Here is a 20967-nt window from a genome sequence, read left to right as displayed (position 1 = left end):
GGCAAATCACTAATAAACTGGCATCAGGATCACTGTGTGTGTGTGTGTGTCTGACCTGCCCGGTCCAGAGTAATCATACGTCATCAGACTAAACGCGTCCACCACAGGAGCCAGTTTCTCAAAATCCTCCCGTCCAAACATGCCAGACTGACCAGAGCTGAACACGACAGACAGGTGCTGATGGAAGCAGTATCAAAGCAGAAGAAAGTGCTGGGATAGAAAAAGAATGAATTCTCTTTTACCCCGGTGTGACCGCAGGAGGGATGACCAGCACGCAGGTTAACTTCCCAGCCTTCAGAGTCTCACACAGGTGTGTGACCAGGTGCACCAGCTCTCTGTGACACACACACACACACACAATACAGACCTCATATCAGAATATCATTATCTGATTTCTGAAAAACTGTCTGATAATCATCTGTATGATGAAAACTCCAAGACCTCAACTAAACCAACTAAATATATATATATATATATATATATATATATATATATATATATATATATATATATATATATATATATATATATATTACTGACACACTCACACACACACACACACACGTACAGAACATGATGCTGTCAGCTAGACCCAGCTCATGTCTCAGACAACATTAAATCTCTACTCACGCATTTTGTTTTTTTTATTGGCCTTCCTCACGGCTTTGACCCAGCCTGGGAGAAGACCAGCGTTGTTAGTGTCTATAAAAAATCATGTGACTATTTTTCTCCATAAAGCATCATTGTTTTACAAAGGAAGAGAAGGGATCAGACCGGGATCGTGGTCATGGAGACCGGTGATGTGGAAGCTCTCCGGTCCCCTGCGTCTCAGCTGAAGCCACACCGGATACAACGACGTCGGCTTAGGACCAAACACCTTCGCAATGTCATATCCATGAGACTTCCACTGAGAGATGAGACCGAAAGATGGATCAATAGATGGATAGTTAGATACGAAGAGAAGGACAATTACAGACAGACACATAGACAGACGGATAGACAGACAGACAGACAGACGGATGGACAGACAGACAGACAGATGGATGGACAGACACAGACAGATGGACAGACAGACACAGACGGATGGACAGACAGACAGACAGACGACAGACAGATGGACAGACACAGATGGATGGACAGACAGACGGATGGACAGACAGACACAGACGGATGGACAGACAGACAGACAGACAGACGGATGGACAGACAGACAGACAGATGGATGGACAGACACAGACAGACAGACAGATGGATGGACAGACACGGACGGATGGACAGACAGACACAGACGGAGGGACGGACAGACGGATGGACAGACAGACAGATGGATGGACAGACAGACACAGTCGGATGGACAGACAGACAGACAGACGACAGACAGATGGACAGACACAGATGGATGGACAGACAGACGGATGGACAGACAGACACAGACGGATGGACAGACAGACAGACAGACAGACGGATGGACAGACAGACAGACAGATGGATGGACAGACACAGACAGACAGACAGATGGATGGACAGACACGGACGGATGGACAGACAGACACGGACGGACGGACAGACAGACGGAAAGACGGATGGAAAGACAGACACGGACGGACAGACGGATGAACAGACACAGACGGATGGACAGACAGACAGACAGATGGATGGACAGACAGACACAGACGGAGGGACGGACAGACGGATGGACAGACAGACAGACAGATGGATGGACAGACAGACACAGACGGAGGGACGGACAGACGGATGGACAGACAGACAGACAGATGGATGGACAGACAGACAGACAGATGGATGGACAGACAGACACAGACGGAGGGACGGACAGACGGATGGACAGACAGACAGACAGACGACAGACAGATGGACAGATACAGACGGATGGACAGACAGACAGACACAGACGGACAGACAGACACGGACGGACAGACAGACGGACAGACGGATGGACAGACAGACACGGACGGACGGACAGACAGACGGAAAGACGGATGGAAAGACAGACACGGACGGACAGACGGATGAACAGACAGACACAGACGGATGGACAGACAGACAGACAGACAGATGGATGGACAGACAGACACAGACGGACGGACGGATGGACAGACACAGACGGATGGAAAGACGGATGGAAAGACAGGCACGGACGGACGGACAGACGGATGGACAGACAGACACAGACGGACAGAAAGACAGAAATACAGACAAACAGAAAGAGAGATAGACATAAATACAGACAGACAGACTTACAGAAAGACAGATGAACAGACAGACGGAAAGACGGACGGACAGAAAGAAAGACAGACAGACAGACAGACAGAAAGACAGACAGACAGACAGACAGATGGACAGGCGGACAGACAGAAAGATGGACAGACAGAAAGACAGATGGACAGACAGACTTACAGAAAGACGGAAGGACAGACAGATAGATGTGGCTCACAGGTGTGATGTATCCGAGCACAGTAAACACCTGTAAAGTGTCATGTGGACACACACTGAGGACAGAAGCTCTTCTCCTCTCTCACGATGTGCCTCCACTGAGGGTCCGTCACCAGCAGACCCCGCTCCTGCACCAGACGATCAGCCGCCTTCACCTTCAGACACAAGCACACATTCAGTGTTAGTGCTCACACACATCACAGATGATGATCAAGCGGACTGCACAGTCTCACCTCCACCTGCTGGATCTAGGAACATCACAGACAGATCAAAATAATCAGAGAGCATTTGATATCAACACCTTACTATGGTACCACCACACTATCACTGAAGAAATATGAATGGTTGTTTCTGGAGAAGTGATTCTTATTCATTTAATGTGACGCAAATGCACCTGTGCTGCACGAGAGGGTCAAGATAAAAAAAGTTGTCGATTTTATCCCCTGCAGTAAATCCAATCACTCACCAGATATGGGTCTAATATTTTTAATCTGCGATATAAATAATCATGATCTTCAGCAGAGGTCACGTGGACATACAGGTCTGGCAGACTTTTTGTTAATTACGGTCACGTGACCGAGAATCATCGAGGATTTCAAAATAAAAGTCTCTAATAAATTATTTACGATAAAGCTCAACTAATACCTTTATATCGTTTTAGGTATTTTTTATAAAAAGGTTTCTATATAAAAAAAAATAAAAAAGTAATTAAAAAAAATTATATGTGAAAAAAGTGAATGCATACATATACGTGTATATATACAATATGTTTAAATGTGTATAATTATATAATCAAATAAATACAAATATAATAAAAATGGTAAAGCATTATATAAAATAAATAAAACAATTCATACAGGTAATACCACAAAAAAAATTGAAATCATCAACCAGCTGTTTTTCTTATCAAAATCAGTGTTTTATTTTCTAATTCACATTATATGTGCAAACAGAGAAACATGGGTTAAAGAATAGAGATAAAAGCTAGATAACAGAATGAGAGAGGGATTTCAGCCCCTCCTGATGACACTACAGCAGTCTCGTTCATCCTCATCCGGATTCAGCGGTGACTGAAGAAGCCCTGAGGATGGTTGTACTTGAAGGGCTTCAGACGGCTCGGACCCCTGAGAAAAACACATGAGATTTCACATGAACACCACTTATTTACATCCACGAAAAACATGGAAATTATTCACCATATTCTGGGTTAAATACAACTATAAATTAATCATGGAATCAAAATGTAAAACTGTTATTTCTAAAAACAAACATTTCTTAATATGCACGATTTATCAATGCATTTCTCATGATTGGGGAAAATTCCTTTGATTATGCAATGATTTACATGTAAGCTTCAGCCAAAAATACACCACATTACTGAAACACAATGAGTTGCATTATTAACTTTCAGCAAACAATCATTTTGCATCATTCCTCAGTGTACACTGCTATTCAAAATGTCTTTAAAAGAAATCTCTTCTGCTCATCAAGGCTGCGTTTATTTTATCAGAAACATAGAAAAAAGCAGTAATATTGTAAAATATTATTGCAATTTAAAATAATGGTTTTCTATTTTAGTGTACTTTAAAATATAATTTATTCCTGTGATTCAAAGCTGAATTTTCAGCATCATCACTCCAGTCTAAAGTGTCACATGATCTTCAGAAAATCATACTGATTTATTACAGTTTTGTTTCATGATATTTTTTGGAACCTGTGATACTTTTTTCAGGATTCTTTGAATAAAATCTTTGATTTATTCAAAATAGAAATATTTTGTCACAATATACACTACCATTCAAAAGTAAAGATGTGTTTTATATATATATGTATATATTAAGTAGCACAATTGTTTCCAACATTGATAATTAAATCTGCAAATTATCATGATTTCTGAAGATCATGTGACACTGAAGACTGGAGGAATGATGCTGAAAATACAGCGGAGCATCACAGAAATAAATTATATTTTAAAATACATTAAAATAGAAACCCATTATTTTAAATGGTAATAATATTTTACAATATTAGAGTTTCTTCTGTATTTTTGGTGAAATAAATGCAGCCTTGGTGAGCAGAAGATACCCAGAGATGACCGATCCCACTCTTTTGAACAGCATGAGGTTGAAGTGTGTTACCTGGCAGTGCGCAAGCACATCTTCTCTCGAGGAAACTCCTTGGGTCCCTCAGACCCGTCACACACTTGACTCTCCGTCTCCAGATACACATCCAGACACACACACAAGCGCTGGATCTGATTGGTCAGGAGCTGGAGACCCGGACGTGGCCCCTGCAGCTCGGAGCGGAACACGTTCACCTCGCTCTCCATCGCCTGCGCATCACAAACACATCATTAAGAGAATACTTTCACACTGAAAACACCCGAGCAGCAGTGAGGCTCTCTCTCACCCGCAGGTTATCATCGGTGCGCCCGCTGCGCTCTCCTTTCCAGTGCAGCGAGAGAGAGAAGAGCGGCGCGACCTCAGGGTAACGCGGGTTCATCACCACAGCAGCCAGCAGACGAGCTGAGACAGAACCACACAGTGGGGAACTTATGATGGGTTTATGATTCTCACGTCAATCAATCTGTGAAACAGTGTTACTTCAGCAACGTTCATACAATATTATAGCATTTATTAATATACCGAATAACTGGGTTTTTTATTTTTATTGTTTTTAAGCTTTAGGTTTAGTAATTGTAGTACTTAATATTAAAATTGAATTTCATTTAGAATTTTATTGACGATGAAACAGTGTTATTTAAATATGATTAATATGGTATTATAGTTCTTAATTTTTTTATTTGATTTTTCTATATATATTTTTTATATAATATTTTAAAGTTTAGTAATTACATGTGCTTTTGTCCTATTTATCTTAGATTTTTGTTTTAGTAATTTTTCTTAGTAGTTTATTTTCTTTCATTTAGTTGCCAATGCAATAGTTTTATCTTCGTATTACTGATATAATAACTTTTGTTAAAATTATGAATTCTGTTTTCATTTTAATTAAATGTTTAGTAATCTTTTTGTGTTTTGCCACTTTTTACCATTTATTTATTTTTAAATATGTCTACAGTTTTTAAGTTTTTTGGTTTCAGTTTTTTTAATTTTAATAGCTGAAATAAAATAACTTTTATATTTAAATAATTCAATTTTTTAAGGTTTTAATCTATGCAACATTTTAAATTTTTTAAGTTCCATTCTTCATCAAATTTTAATACTTAATTATTTCAATAAAAAAAAAACGTTTAAATATTTTCAATAGATTTTTAATGGTTTTAGTTAATAAAAACACTGTTGGTGAAGACTTTGATTTGAGACACCTAGTAACTAGATAACGAGATATGACTGATTTCAGATTTGTGCGTCACTCTAAACATCACATGAAAACTGTGGATGGCCACTGTACTTGTCAGTCACATGCTCTCAAGTGGGTGGGTTTAGTCCAGAAGAAGCAGCAAACCAGACATGTGGACAGAGAAGAGTGTGACACAAGAGCACAGTTCCCACCTGTTCCTCTCTCTACAGCTGCCATGAAGAACAGATCGGTCTCATGCACCAGACCCGCCTTCAACACATGCTGCACGAAGCCCAGCTCCTGCAGAACAAGAAGATACATGGAGATCACTGAATTTCACTCAAGCAGCCAACTGAATGCAAAGCAAACGTGCACTGCATGATGTCAATGTGAGATGCGAAACATCCCTATTTATAGAAACATACAGTGAACTCCTGATGGCTCATCAGGGTCCAGCGCATGAGACCAGAAACCACTTTAGCAGGAAACAGATGTTGGCACTCGCTGGAGACGGGTATGATGCTGTGCTCTGGAACAGAACAAACCCAATGCATTGGCAAATAAACCGACTAAACAGACAGCAGCAACCAAAAGCCTCATGACTCTAGTGATAGATTTATTAAAACTGTATTAATTTGATGAAAAATACGGTAATATTGTGAAATATTATTACAATTACAAATAACTGTTTTCTATTTGAATGCATTTTATAATGTAATTTATTTGTGTGATGCAAAGCTGAATTTTCAGTCCTCCAGTCCTTAATCCTCCAATCTTCAGGTGTCACATGATCTTCAGAAATTTGTTGCTCAGTAAGTGTATGTACCTTATTTTCCAGACTATAAGTCGCACTTTTTTTTCATAGTTTGGCTGGTCCTGTGACATATTTATCAAAATTAATTTGACATGAACCCAGAGAAATGAACCAAGAGAAAACATTACCGTCTCCCGCCGCCAGAGGGCGCTCTATGCTGCTCAGTTCTCCTGTAGTCTGCACTTAAGACATAGAGCGCCCTCTCGTGGCTGGAGACGGTAATGTTTTCTCTTGGTTCTAAATAAATGTGACTTATAGTCCAGTGCGACTTATATATGTTTTTTTCCTCATCATGACCTATTTTTGGACTGATGCGACTTATACTCAGGTGCGACTTATAGTCCGAAAAATACGGCTATATAATAATACTAATATGGTCTGTCTCATACCCAGTGAGCTGAACTGTTTGTGTAGGGCCAGTCGAGCCTGCAGTCTTCCTCGCAGTAGTTTCATGGTCCTCTCCATGTGACTGGCGCTCAGAGCGCTGCCTGTCAGTCCCGACTGAAACAAACACGCTTCATCACATTACAACACTGACGGCAATAACAGCAAAGCGTGGAAATAAGTTTACTCCTGATCATGCTGAAATAGTGACATTCCTTCTCAGCATTTATGTCATGTTTTCCAATGCAAATGTGTAAAGACTCATGCATAATGAGCAAAATAATCTCTTGTTTTAATGATTAAAATCGTGTTTGTGATTAAAACAGGAATATGTGCAAGTGAGCTTTTTTTTAAGGAAAAACATGCTTTCATAACCCACTGATGGATATTTCCACATAAACTCACTTAATTCTGCTTTCATATCTTTATTGTGCATTTCAAGTAACTGCATCTTGATGCAAAGATGTTTAGATATTTGCATTGTGAAAAAACAAAATTTTTTGCTGTGCATACAATATTTAATGCCATGACTTTATGGCGACGTTCTGCTCCGATTTAAGAGCATTTTAAGTCCTTAATTTGTCAATTATGACTTTCTAAGACCAGCAGAAATGTGATTTTTGGAAACATTTAAGATATATTGTGCATTCAAGACTCATTTACAAACAAAGCATAAAGTAGTTTAACAAAAACACCCATGCAAAATGTTCTGTGAATGTACAAAGAAGAAGAAAAAAAACATTGCATGATGTAACAGACACCTGTGCACCACCAGAGGAGAACTGCAGGCCGCCCAGTTTCTGCACCCAAACATACGGATGTCCGAGATCCGACACATAATCCCCAAACGTAGTGATCCTGCACAGAAAATGACATTTGATTATATTCATCATTTAATGCCATATCAGAAGCGAAGGCGTTTTCATGTCAACCTTACCCGACTTTATCAAACTGGTAGCGGTTGGCAGGGTTGGGCGTCTCTTTGCCGTGATCGGACGCATAAAGACAGTTCAGCAGACTCTCAGAGTTCAGCAGCTCTCTGTGACCGAAGCATTAAAGGTGTTAGAAAACAAACCTGTGTGAGCTTTGATTCAGGTTTCGTACTGACCCAGCGCTGACGGCTCCGGACAGATCCGCAGTCGTGGAAACCTTGGTCTTCACCGTCAGGATGTTGAGATTCATGAGATAATAGAAAAACAGATGCAGGACGCTGCCGTCTGGGGGAAGAGAATACAAGTACTGTTGAAAAAGGCTGGATAAATCATCTTTCCATTGATGTGTGGTTTGTTAGGAAAATCTGGAATCTGAGCGTGCAAAAAAATCGGAATCTTGAGAAAATCATCTTTAAAAGGTGTTCAAATTAATTCTTAGCAATGCATGTTACTAATCAAAAAATAAGTTTTGATATATTTACACTAGTAAATTTACTAAATATCTAAATGGAACATGATCTTTACTTAATATCCTAATTATTTTTTGGCATGTAAGAAAAATGTATAATTTTGACCCATACAATGTATTTTTGGCTATTGCTACAAATATATCCCAGAGACTTAAGACAAACTTTATTACAAATAAAGCTTTTTATATCTGCCACAATAAATATGATTTCCAATATTATATAAATTATTCATATAAACTGCATTTATTTAAATTTAAATTGTATTTATTTACTTTGTTATATTCCTATAAAGCATTCATAAATAAATCAAATCCTAATAACTTAATTTACATTAATAATCTTTTTCAGCAAGGATGCACTAGTGACAGTAAAGATGCAGTTCTTCTCAATTTTCTGTTCATTTATCAATCATGAAAAACTGGAACACAATTTCCGCGAAAATATAAAGCACCACAACACTTTTCAACATTGATGATAATCAGAAATGTTTCTCGAGCAGCAAATCATCATATTATCATGATTTCTGAAGATCATGTGACACTGAAGACTGGAGGAATGATGCTGAAAATACAGCGTTGCATCACAGAAATAAATTACATTTTACAATATATTCACATAAAAAACAGTTCTTTTAAATTGTAATAATATTTCACAATTTTATTCTAATTTTAATGTGATTTTGTACAGCCTCTGTGAGCAACTATATCTATTCATGCTTTCACACACCTTTACACTTGAGGTCCACGCAGAGAGAGAGAGGGTGGCGTCTCAGCATCTCTTTACGCTTGTCATCCAGCTGAACACCTGAAGTCGCGCGCCGGCGCTTCTGAACAGAGACAGATGCTAAATCAGTACATTAGCTCACAACCTATTCAATGAGATGAGATGACGTACTGGAGAAGAAGATTAAAATCGAGTCTGACTGTGTTCTGTTGCTCCTCTTCAGTGTCCGAATCACTTTCATCATCTGAGACCAAAACACACAAAACGTAAGACTCCACTGATCACACACACTTCCGACTCGTAAAGCGAACACGCAGAGGTACCTTGTGAGTCCTCCGGGGGCCTGGAGAGAGCTTTGGCCTCATCCACATCTCCCCTGATGCTCACGGACAGGTTCTTGTCTGAAACGAATAATTGCATGGTCTAATAAACCAAGAATGCATCAGGAACTTAGTGCCCTATTGTTTCCACAATGCAGAAAACGCAGACGGAATCCAATCATAAAAACAGATTTTACAGTTTAACGTGGAATGTCACGTAATTTGTCAAAAGCAGGTCATTGCAGTTACATCAAATAATGATATGGACTAGTACCTGTAAATATTAAGCCGGAAAAGTCTATTTAAATATGAATCCTGCATGTTTTATGTGTCTGTGTTAATGAATGGTGCAGAAGCGCGACTTCGCTTATTAAACACACATTTCAGCATCTGTCGTCTCACTAAATGAGGATGTAAACACATGAACAACATCTCTGGACCTGTTCTGATTGTCACTTCATGAGCATTTGACCGTAAAACTAGCCTCATATCACATACACAGAACTGTAATGGTATTCACAGCAACCCGTCAAAATAAAAGTCTTGTTTAATTTATAGACAAATATTTGCTAGAAATGTTCAGCAGAATGTACATAGCCTACTACTAAAAAAACTTTAAGGAATAATCAACATTTCTTACACATTTTATTTTTTATAGTAAATTCCCTTTGTTTACCAAAAAATAAATTGTGCTTAGTTTTCAATAATTATTTGCCTTATTTTGTTTTATGCCTTCATTTTAAGAAGAAAAAAAATTAAGTTGTTTTTATGCATTTAAATAATTAGACATGCTAAAACACAATTAGGTAACAATAAAACATAAAACATTTCATAGGACCCTAAACATGTAATTTTTGTTAAAAATTTTAGAAATTGTTGAGAAAATGTTATGATTTTAATTAATTAGACATTCTTTTTTATTATTACAATTAAATTTAACCATTAAAAAGGAGTTTAATGGCAGCAGTACATCTGGAAAAAATTTAATCAGAAAAATTTAAACCGAAAAAAAAAAAAATGTAATACAGAAAAATTAAAAACTAAAAAAAAAAATGTAATCCAGAAAAAAGAAAACTGGAAAAATAATAATAATAATGATCCAGAAAAATTAAAAAATATATATAATTTTTTATAAAAATTATAATTCAGAAAAATTTAAACCTGAATTTTGAAAAAAAAATAAAACGTAATATGGGAAAAAATAACCCAGATTTCATCGGGCCCTAGGAACTGAAGTTCTCACAGGCGCCCCTCTCTGAGAGACGAGATGCTAGTCTTACCGCAAGCCTGTCCGTACGCACCCGCCTGCACTAACAGCACGTACAGAGGGGGCGGCAGGTGACGGGCGACCTCGGCCTGCTTCTGCATGTGCTCAAACGGGATCGCCAGATACTCCTGCACTGGGAGAGACGCCTGCACACGAGAGAGAGAGAGAGAGAGAGAGAGAGAGAGATTCATCAGCCTGTCTCTAAAGCCTAGTTCACATTACACGACTTTACACGTTGAATATAGATTAGTATTTATGCCAATCTAGCGTTGCACCTGCATGATGTTTTGCAGTCCAGGCTGAAGGCTGCTCAGATATTCTCTCTTCTGCTCAATGGCTTTCTGGATCTTCTCCTTTCTAGCCAGAGACATCTTATACTGCTCCGCCAGTCTGCACGACGAAACAACATCTTAACATCTCCTGCTCAGGATTTAGAGGCTGATAGTGAGCTGTTGGTGTGTGTTACCTCTTCCTCTGCTCTAGTTCCCAGTCCAGGCGGGCGAGCGTGAGCTGGTGCTGGTCATCACGGGTCACATGAGGGCGTGAGATCTCAGCCGGAGCCTCCTGAAAAAACTCCTCTTCACTGACCAGCTCGATCTCCTCATGCTGAGACCTGAAAAGAATTCAATAGTATTCTAGCAGATGATATAGTTTTTATAGCTGAGCCTGATTAGAAAAATGTTTATTCACATTGACATTTCAAGGCTTGGTAATGCAGTGTAAAGCTCACCTGAACTCGAGACATTTGCCGATCTCCTTCTGCAGGTGCATGACCTCATACAACAGATTCTGCAGCTGCAGATGAAGAACATCCACTCGCTGCTTTGCCTGCAGTCAGACAAACATTACTGGTTGAAACAATCAGTTAACAAACATGTTAAACAGAAATCTGGACACAAATGAAAATAAAACATGCTATGGGATATTAGATTTGCTATTTCTGCACTATACATTGTTTGTATACAATGCACTTAACACAAATTTGGATATGTTAAATTTTAAGTGTTAATATTTGTAACTACAACTATTTAAAAATGTGTGTTAATTGACTTATAAAATATATATATTTATATATATATATATATATATATATACACACACACACAAAGTTAAAGAACTAAAATAAAATTAAAGCTGCAAGCAGCGATGAACGGGCCCTCGCACCCGGGCTCACCGGCAGCGAGTGGCTTTAGTTAATAGGTGAACGGTGAGAAATATGCGTTTAAACTCATAAATATAAGTAGAATATATCAATGTTTATTCCATATATGTGCCAATCTTCCTGTTGCCAGCAGGTGGCGCTATCATTATAATGGAATATTGGCCTTCAGATGTGTTCAGGGCAGGACTTTTATCAAACATGTGAGGTTTGGGGAGGATTGGACATTTTATGCCTGAGTTACAACAACATCCTATTTCATGGCGAAACAATGAAATTTGTCAGGCCGCCATGGACACGCCCTTTAACGAAACCTCAAGATCTTCGCAATTTAAGATCGCAAAAGGCTTTAGATTACACTGACCAAGTTTGGTGTTGATCTGAATAAATATCTAGGAGGAGTTCGTTAAAGTACAACCCCTGAAAATGGCAAAAACAACACTAATTTTGCAGAGAAAATTCCAAATAACTGACTTCCTGTTGGGATTCGGACTTCGTACCAAGAGATATTGGTAGATATTGGTGTGTTACATATGTGTACCGATTTTTGTACATGTACGTGAAACATAGCTCAAGGCGCACTCCGTTTAAAGTGTATACGCACTCCGTTGAAAGTGTATAGGTGGCGCTATTGAGCCATTTTGCCACACTCGATGGAATATTGGCCTTCAGATCTGTCCAGGCCAGGACCCTTATCACACAAGTGAAGTTTGGGCAAGATCGGACATTTTATGCCTGAGTTATAACATCTTTTATTCCCATGGCGAGACATTGAACTTCATCACGGCGCCATGGACACACCTTTTAACAAAAACTCAAGATCTTCACAACTAAACATCACACAGGTCTTTAGATTAGACTGACCACAAAAAAGACATTGATGTCATAAAATTTCTAGGAGTAGTTTGTCGCAGTGTAAAATATGTAACTTCCTGTTGCCAATAGGTGGCGCTATGACTATAACTGAATATTGGCATGTAGATCTGTTCAGGTCAAGAGTCTTATCCAACATGTGAAGTTTGGGGCAGATTGGACATTGTATGTCTGAGTTACAGCAACTTCCTTTTTCATGGCGAAACATCGAAATTTGTCAGGCCGCCATGGACCCGCCCTTTAACGAAACCTCAAGTCCTTCGCAATTTATTATCGCAAAGGGCTTTAGATTACACTGACCAAGTTTGGTGTTGATCTGAATAAATCTCTAGGAGGAGTTCGTTAAAGTACAACCCCTGAAAATGGCAAAAACAACAGCAATTTTGAAGGGAAAATTCAAAATAACCGACTTCCTGTTGGGATCCGGATTTCGTACCAAGAGACTTTTTTGTAGGTATTGGAGTGTTACATGTGTGTACCAATTTTTGTACATGTACGTGAAACATAGCTCGAGGCGCACTCCGTTGAAAGTGTATAGGTGGCGCTATAGAGCCATTCTGCCACACCCAGTGGAATATTGGCCTGAAGATCTGTTCAGGCCAGGACTCTTATCACACATGTGAAGTTTGGGGAAGATCGGACATCTTATGCCTGAGTTATAACATCTTTTATTCGCATGGCGAGACATCGAACTTCGTCGCGGCGCCATGAACAAGCCTTTTAACGAAAACTCAAGATCTTCACAACTGAACATCGCACAGGCCTTTAGATTAGACTGACCACAAAAAAGACATTGATGTCATAAAATTTCTAGGAGTAGTTCGTCGCAGCGTAAAATATGTCACTTCCTGTTGCCAATAGGTGGCGCTATGACTATAACTGAATATGGGCATGTCAATCTGTTCAGCTTCGGAGTCTCATCAAACATGTGAAGTTTGGGGCAGATTGGTCATTGTATGTGTGAGTTATAGCAACTTCATTTTTCATGGCGAATCATCGAAATTCGCCAGGCCGCCACGGACACGCCCTTCAACGAAAAGTCAGGATCTTCGCAATTTAACATCGCAAAGGCCTTTAGATTAGGCATACCAAATTTGGTGTTGATTTGAAGAACTCTCTAGGAGGAGTTCGTTAAAATACAACACATGGAAATGACCAAAATTACACAAAATATGCTCATAATATTAAAAATAACCGACTTCCTGTTGGGTTTAGAATTTCGCTCCAAGAGTCTTTTTTGTAGGTATTGGTGTGTTACATATGTGTGCCAATTTTCGTGCATGTACGTGAAACATAGCTGGAAGGCTGTTGATTTTCTTGGTATAGGTGGCGCTGTCGAGCCATTTTGCCACACCCTCTTCTGAATCCTATATCAGACGAAAATTTTCACCAGGTTTGACGAGTGTGCAAAGTTTCATGACTTTTTGAGCATGTTAAAGCCCTCAAAAATGCGATTCATTCGGGAGAAGAAGAAGAAGAAGAAGAAGAAGAATAATAATAATTAAAGCTGCAAGCAGCGATGAACGGGCCCTCGCACCCGGGCTCACCGGCAGCGAGTGGCTTTAGTTAATAGGTGAACGGTGAGAAATATGCGTTTAAACTCATAAATATAAGTAGAATATATCAATGTTTATTCCATATATGTGCCAATCTTCCTGTTGCCAGCAGGTGGCGCTATCATTATAATGGAATATTGGCCTTCAGATGTGTTCAGGGCAGGACTTTTATCGAACATGTGAGGTTTGGGGAGGATTGGACATTTTATGCCTGAGTTACAACAACATCCTATTTCATGGCGAAACAATGAAATTTGTCAGGCCGCCATGGACACGCCCTTTAACAAAACCTCAAGATCTTCGCAATTTAAGATCGCAAAAGGCTTTATATTACACTGACCAAGTTTGGTGTTGATCTGAATAAATATCTAGGAGGAGTTCGTTAAAGTACAACCCCTGAAAATGGCCAAAACAACACTAATTTTGCAGAGAATATTCCAAATAACTGACTTCCTGTTGGGATTCGGACTTCGTACCAAGAGACTTTTTCATAGATATTGGTGTGTTACATATGTGTACCGATTTTTGTACATGTACGTGAAACATAGCTCAAGGCGCACTCCGTTTAAAGTGTATACGCACTCCGTTGAAAGTGTATAGGTGGCGCTATTGAGCCATTTTGCCACACTCGATGGAATATTGGCCTTCAGATCTGTCCAGGCCAGGACCCTTATCACACAAGTGAAGTTTGGGCAAGATCGGACATTTTATGCCTGAGTTATAACATCTTTTATTCCCATGGCGAGACATTGAACTTCATCACGGCGCCATGGACACACCTTTTAACAAAAACTCAAGATCTTCACAACTAAACATCACACAGGTCTTTAGATTAGACTGACCACAAAAAAGACATTGATGTCATAAAATTTCTAGGAGTAGTATGTCGCAGTGTAAAATATGTAACTTCCTGTTGCCAATAGGTGGCGCTATGACTATAACTGAATATTGGCATGTAGATCTGTTCAGGTCAAGAGTCTTATCCAACATGTGAAGTTTGGGGCAGATTGGACATTGTATGTCTGAGTTACAGCAACTTCCTTTTTCATGGCGAAACATCGAAATTTGTCAGGCCGCCATGGACCCGCCCTTTAACGAAACCTCAAGTCCTTCGCAATTTATTATCGCAAAGGGCTTTAGATTACACTGACCAAGTTTGGTGTTGATCTGAATAAATCTCTAGGAGGAGTTCGTTAAAGTACAACCCCTGAAAATGGCAAAAACAACAGCAATTTTGAAGGGAAAATTCAAAATAACCGACTTCCTGTTGGGATCCGGATTTCGTACCAAGAGACTTTTTTGTAGGTATTGGAGTGTTACATGTGTGTGTACCAATTTTTGTACATGTACGTGAAACATAGCTCGAGGCGCACTCCGTTGAAAGTGTATAGGTGGCGCTATAGAGCCATTCTGCCACACCCGGTGGAATATTGGCCTGAAGATCTGTTCAGGCCAGGACTCTTATCACACATGTGAAGTTTGGGGAAGATCGGACATCTTATGCCTGAGTTATAACATCTTTTATTCGCATGGCGAGACATCGAACTTCGTCGCGGCGCCATGAACAAGCCTTTTAACGAAAACTCAAGATCTTCACAACTGAACATCGCACAGGCCTTTAGATTAGACTGACCACAAAAAAGACATTGATGTCATAAAATTTCTAGGAGTAGTTCGTCGCAGCGTAAAATATGTCACTTCCTGTTGCCAATAGGTGGCGCTATGACTATAACTGAATATGGGCATGTCAATCTGTTCAGGTTCGGAGTCTCATCAAACATGTGAAGTTTGGGGCAGATTGGTCATTGTATGTGTGAGTTATAGCAACTTCATTTTTCATGGCGAATCATCGAAATTCGCCAGGCCGCCACGGACACGCCCTTCAACGAAAAGTCAGGATCTTCGCAATTTAACATCGCAAAGGCCTTTAGATTAGGCATACCAAATTTGGTGTTGATTTGAAGAACTCTCTAGGAGGAGTTCGTTAAAATACAACACATGGAAATGACCAAAATTACACAAAATATGCTCATAATATTAAAAATAACCGACTTCCTGTAGGGTTTAGAATTTCGCTCCAAGAGTCTTTTTTGTAGGTATTGGTGTGTTACATATGTGTGCCAATTTTCGTGCATGCACGTGAAACATAGCTGGAAGGCTGTTGATTTTCTTGGTATAGGTGGCGCTGTCGAGCCATTTTGCCACACCCTCTTCTGAATCCTATATCAGACGAAAATTTTCACCAGGTTTGACGCGTGTGCAAAGTTTCATGACTTTTTGAGCATGTTAAAGCCCTCAAAAATGCGATTCATTCGGGAGAAGAAGAAGAAGAAGAAGAAGAATAATAATAATTAAAGCTGCAAGCAGCGATGAACGGGCCCTCGCACCCGGGCTCAACGGCAGTGAGTGGCTTTAGTTAATAGGTGAACGGTGAGAAATATGCGTTTAAACTCATAAATATAAGTAGAACATATCAATGTTTATTCCATATATGTGCCAATCTTCCTGTTGCCAGCAGGTGGCGCTATCTATATAATGGAATATTGGCCTTCAGATGTGTTCAGGGCAGGACCCTTATCACACAAGTGAAGTTTGGGCAAGATCGGACATTTTATGACTGAGTTATAACAACATCCTATTTCATGGCGAAACATCGAAATTTGTCAGGCCGCCATGGACACGCCCTTTAACGAAACCTCAAGATCTTCGCAATTTAAGATCGCAAAAGGCTTTAGATTACACTGACCAAGTTGGGTGTTGATCTGAATAAATCTCTAGGAGGAGTTTGTTAAAGTACAACCCCTGAAAATGGCCAAAACAACACAAGTTTTGCAGAGAAAATTCTAAATAACTGACTTCCTGTTGGGATTCGGATTTCGTACCAAGAGACTTTTTCATAGATATTGGTGTGTTACATGTGTGTACCGATTTTTGTACATGTACGTGAAACATAGCTCGAGGCGCACTCTGTTTAAAGTGAATACGCACTCCGTTGAAAGTGTATAGGTGGCGCTATCGAGCCATTTTGCCACACTCGATGGAATATTGGCCTTCAGATCTGTTTAGGCCAGGACCCTTATCACACAAGTGAAGTTTGGGCAAGATCGGACATTTTATGCCTGAGTTATAACATGTTTTATTCCCATGGCGAGACATCAAACTTCATCACGGCGCCATGGACACATCTTTTAACAAAAACTCAAGATCTTCACAACTAAACATCACACAGGTCTTTAGATTAAACTGACCACAAAAAAGACATTGATGTCATAAAATTTCTAGGAGTAGTTTGTCGCAGTGTAAAATATGTAACTTCCTGTTGCCAATAGGTGGCGCTATGACTATAACTGAATATTGGCATGTAGATCTGTTCAGGACAAGAGTCTTATCCAACATGTGAAGTTTGGGGCAGATTGGACATTGTATGTCTGAGTTACAGCAACTTCCTTTTTCATGGCGAAACATCGAAATTTGTCAGGCCGCCATGGACCCGCCCTTTAACGAAACCTCAAGTCCTTCGCAATTTATTATCGCAAAGGGCTTTAGATTACACTGACCAAGTTTGGTGTTGATCTGAATAAATCTCTAGGAGGAGTTATTTAAAGTACAACCCCTGAAAATGGCAAAAACAACACCAATTTTGAAGGGAAAATTCAAAATAACCGACTTCCTGTTGGGATCCGGATTTCGTACCAAGAGACTTTTTTGTAGGTATTGGAGTGTTACATGTGTATACCAATTTTTGTACATGTACGTGAGACATAGCTCGAGGCAGACTCCGTTGAAAGTGTATAGGTGGCGCTATCGAGCCATTCTGCCACACCCGGTGGAATATTGGCCCGCAGATCTGTTCAGGTCAGGACTCTTATCACACATGTGAAGTTTGGGGAAGATCGGACATTTTATGCCTGAGTTATAACATCTTTTATTAACATGGCGAGACATCGAACTTCGCCATGGTGCCGTGGACACGCCTTTCAACGAAAACTCAAGATCTTCACAACTGAACATTGCACAGGCCTTTAGATTAGACTGACCACAAAAAATACATTGATGTCAAAAAATTTCTAAGAGTAGTTCATCACAGCGTAAAATATGACACTTCCTGTTGCCAATAGGTGGCGCTATGACTATAACGGAATATGGGCATGTCAATCTGTTCAGGTTCAGAGTTTCATCAAACATGTGAAGTTTGGGGCAGATTGGACATTGTATGTGTGAGTTATAGCAACTTCATTTTTCGTGGCGAATCATCGAAATTCGCCAGGCCGCCACGGACACACCCTGCAACGAAAACTCAAGATCTTCGCAATTTAACATCGCAAAGGCCTTTAGATTAGTCACACCAAATTTGGTGTTGATTTGAAGAAATCTCTAGGAGGAGTTAGTTAAAATACAACACATGGAAATGACCAAAATTACACAAAATTTGCTCATAATATTAAAAATAACCGACTTCCTGTTGGGTTTAGAATTTTGGTCCAAGAGTCTTTTTTGTAGGTATTGGTGTGTTACATATGTGTGCCAATTTTCGTGCATGTATGTGAAACATAGCTGGAAGGCTGTTGATTTTCTTAGTATAGGTGGCGCTGTCGAGCCATTTTGCCACACCCTCTTCTGAATCCTATATCAGACGAAAATTTTCACCAGGTTTGACGCGTGTGCAAAGTTTCATGACTTTTTGAGCATGTTAAAGCCCTCAAAAATGCGATTCATTCGGGAGAAGAAGAAGAAGAATAATAATTAAAGCTGCAAGCAGCGATGAACGGGCCCTCGCACCCGGGCTCACCGCCATCGTGTGGCTTTAGTAAAAAGGTGAACGTTGAGAAATATGCATTTAAACTCATAAATATAAGTGCAATATATCAAAGTTTATTCCATATGTGTGCCAATCTTCCTGTTGCCAGCAGGTGGCGCTATCGTTATAATGGAATATTGGCCTTCAGATGTGTTCAAGCCAGGACCCTTATCACACATGTGAAGTTTGGGCAAGATCGGACATTTTATGCCTGAGTTATAACATCTTTTATTCCCATGACGAGACATCGAACTTCGTCACGGCACCATGGAAACGCCTTTTAACAAAAACTCAAGATCTTCACAACTAAACATCACACAGGTCTTTAGATTAGACTGACCACAAAAAAGACATTGATGTCATAAAATTTCTAGGAGTAGTCTGTCACAGTGTAAAATATGTCACTTCCTGTTGCCAATAGGTGGCGCTATGACTATAACTGAATATGGGCATGTAGATCTGTTCAGGTCAAGAGTCTCATCCAACATGTGAAGTTTGGGGCAGATTGGACATTGTATGTCTGAGTTACAGCAACTTCCTTTTTCATGGCGAAACATCGAAATTTGTCAGGCCGCCATGGACACGCCCTTTAACGAAATATAAAGATCTTCACAATTTAACATCGCAAAGGGCTTAAGATTACACTGACCAGGTTTGGTGTTGATCTGAATAAATCTCTAGGAGGAGTTCGTTAAAGTACAACCCCTGAAAATGGCAAAAACAACACCAATTTTGAAGGGAAAATTCAAAATAACCGACTTCCTGTTGGGATCCGGATTTCGTACCAAGAGACTTTTTTGTAGGTATTGGAGTGTTACATGTGTGTACCAATATTTGTACATGTACGTGAAACATAGCTCGAGGCGCACTCCGTTGAAAGTGTATAGGTGGCGCTATAGAGCCATTCTGCCACACCCGGTGGAATATTGGCCTGCAGATCTGTTCAGGCCAGGACTCTTATCACACATGTGAAATTTGGGGAAGATCGGACATTTTATGCCTGAGTTATAACATCTTTTATTCCCATGGCGAGACATCGAACTTCGTCGCGGCGCCATGAACAAGCCTTTTAACGAAATCTCAAGATCTTCACAACTGAACATTGCACAGGCCTTTAGATTAGACTGACCACAAAAAAGACATTGATGTCATAAAATTTCTAGGAGTAGTTCGTCGCAGCGTAAAATATGTCACTTCCTGTTGCCAATAGGTGGCGCTATGACTATAACTGAATATGGGCATGTCAATCTGTTCAGGTTCGGAGTCTCATCAAACATGTGAAGTTTGGGGCAGATTGGACATTGTATGTGTGAGTTATAGCAACTTCATTTTTCATGGCGAATTCATCGAAATTCGCCAGGCCGCCACGGACACGCCCTTCAACGAAAACTCAAGATCTTCGCAATTTAACATCGCAAAGGCCTTTAGATTAGGCATACCAAATTTGGTGTTGATTTGAAGAACTCTCTAGGAGGAGTTCGTTAAAATACAACACATGGAAATGACCAAAATTACACAAAATATGCTCATAATATTAAAATAACCGACTTCCTGTTGGGTTTAGAATTTCGCTCCAAGAGTCTTTTTTGTAGGTATTGGTGTGTTACATATGTGTGCCAATTTCGTGCATGTACGTGAAACATAGCTGGAAGGCTGTTGATTTTCTTGGTATAGGTGGCGCTGTCGAGCCATTTTGCCACACCCTCTTCTGAATCCTATATCAGACGAAAATTTTCACCAGGTTTGACGGGTGTGCAAAGTTTCATGACTTTTTGAGCATGTTAAAGCCCTCAAAAATGCGATTCATTCGGGAGAAGAAGAAAGAATAATAATAATAATAATAAACGGAAGCAATTCCAAGAGGGTCCTCCACACCATCGGTGCTCGGGCCCTAAATAATAATAACAAAGCAGATAC

The 20967-nt window shown here is 39.8% G+C and overlaps 1 protein-coding gene across 1 annotated transcript in view; it reads right to left on the bottom strand.

Moving 5' to 3' along the window:
* Positions 1 to 3351: 3351 nt before the first annotated feature.
* Positions 3352 to 20967, bottom strand: part of LOC113066371 (THO complex subunit 5 homolog) — a 28821-nt gene continuing 11205 nt past the window's right edge. The window contains exons 2-17 of the mRNA XM_026238284.1: positions 11395 to 11492; positions 11131 to 11277; positions 10940 to 11054; positions 10678 to 10810; positions 9401 to 9478; positions 9278 to 9321; positions 9081 to 9180; positions 8061 to 8169; positions 7890 to 7991; positions 7714 to 7810; positions 6958 to 7069; positions 6180 to 6283; positions 5967 to 6054; positions 4864 to 4979; positions 4593 to 4786; positions 3352 to 3578 (exon numbers count right to left, since the gene is read on the bottom strand). Of these exons, the coding sequence (XP_026094069.1) occupies positions 3515 to 3578; positions 4593 to 4786; positions 4864 to 4979; positions 5967 to 6054; positions 6180 to 6283; positions 6958 to 7069; positions 7714 to 7810; positions 7890 to 7991; positions 8061 to 8169; positions 9081 to 9180; positions 9278 to 9321; positions 9401 to 9478; positions 10678 to 10810; positions 10940 to 11054; positions 11131 to 11277; positions 11395 to 11492 (1701 nt within the window). The 3' untranslated portion in view covers positions 3352 to 3514. The remainder of the gene's footprint in view (positions 3579 to 4592; positions 4787 to 4863; positions 4980 to 5966; positions 6055 to 6179; positions 6284 to 6957; positions 7070 to 7713; positions 7811 to 7889; positions 7992 to 8060; positions 8170 to 9080; positions 9181 to 9277; positions 9322 to 9400; positions 9479 to 10677; positions 10811 to 10939; positions 11055 to 11130; positions 11278 to 11394; positions 11493 to 20967) is intronic.

Source organism: Carassius auratus, chromosome 50, assembly GCF_003368295.1.
Source record: "Carassius auratus strain Wakin chromosome 50, ASM336829v1, whole genome shotgun sequence".
Lineage (NCBI taxonomy): Eukaryota > Metazoa > Chordata > Actinopteri > Cypriniformes > Cyprinidae > Carassius > Carassius auratus.
This window is presented reverse-complemented; position numbering and strand designations above follow the sequence as displayed.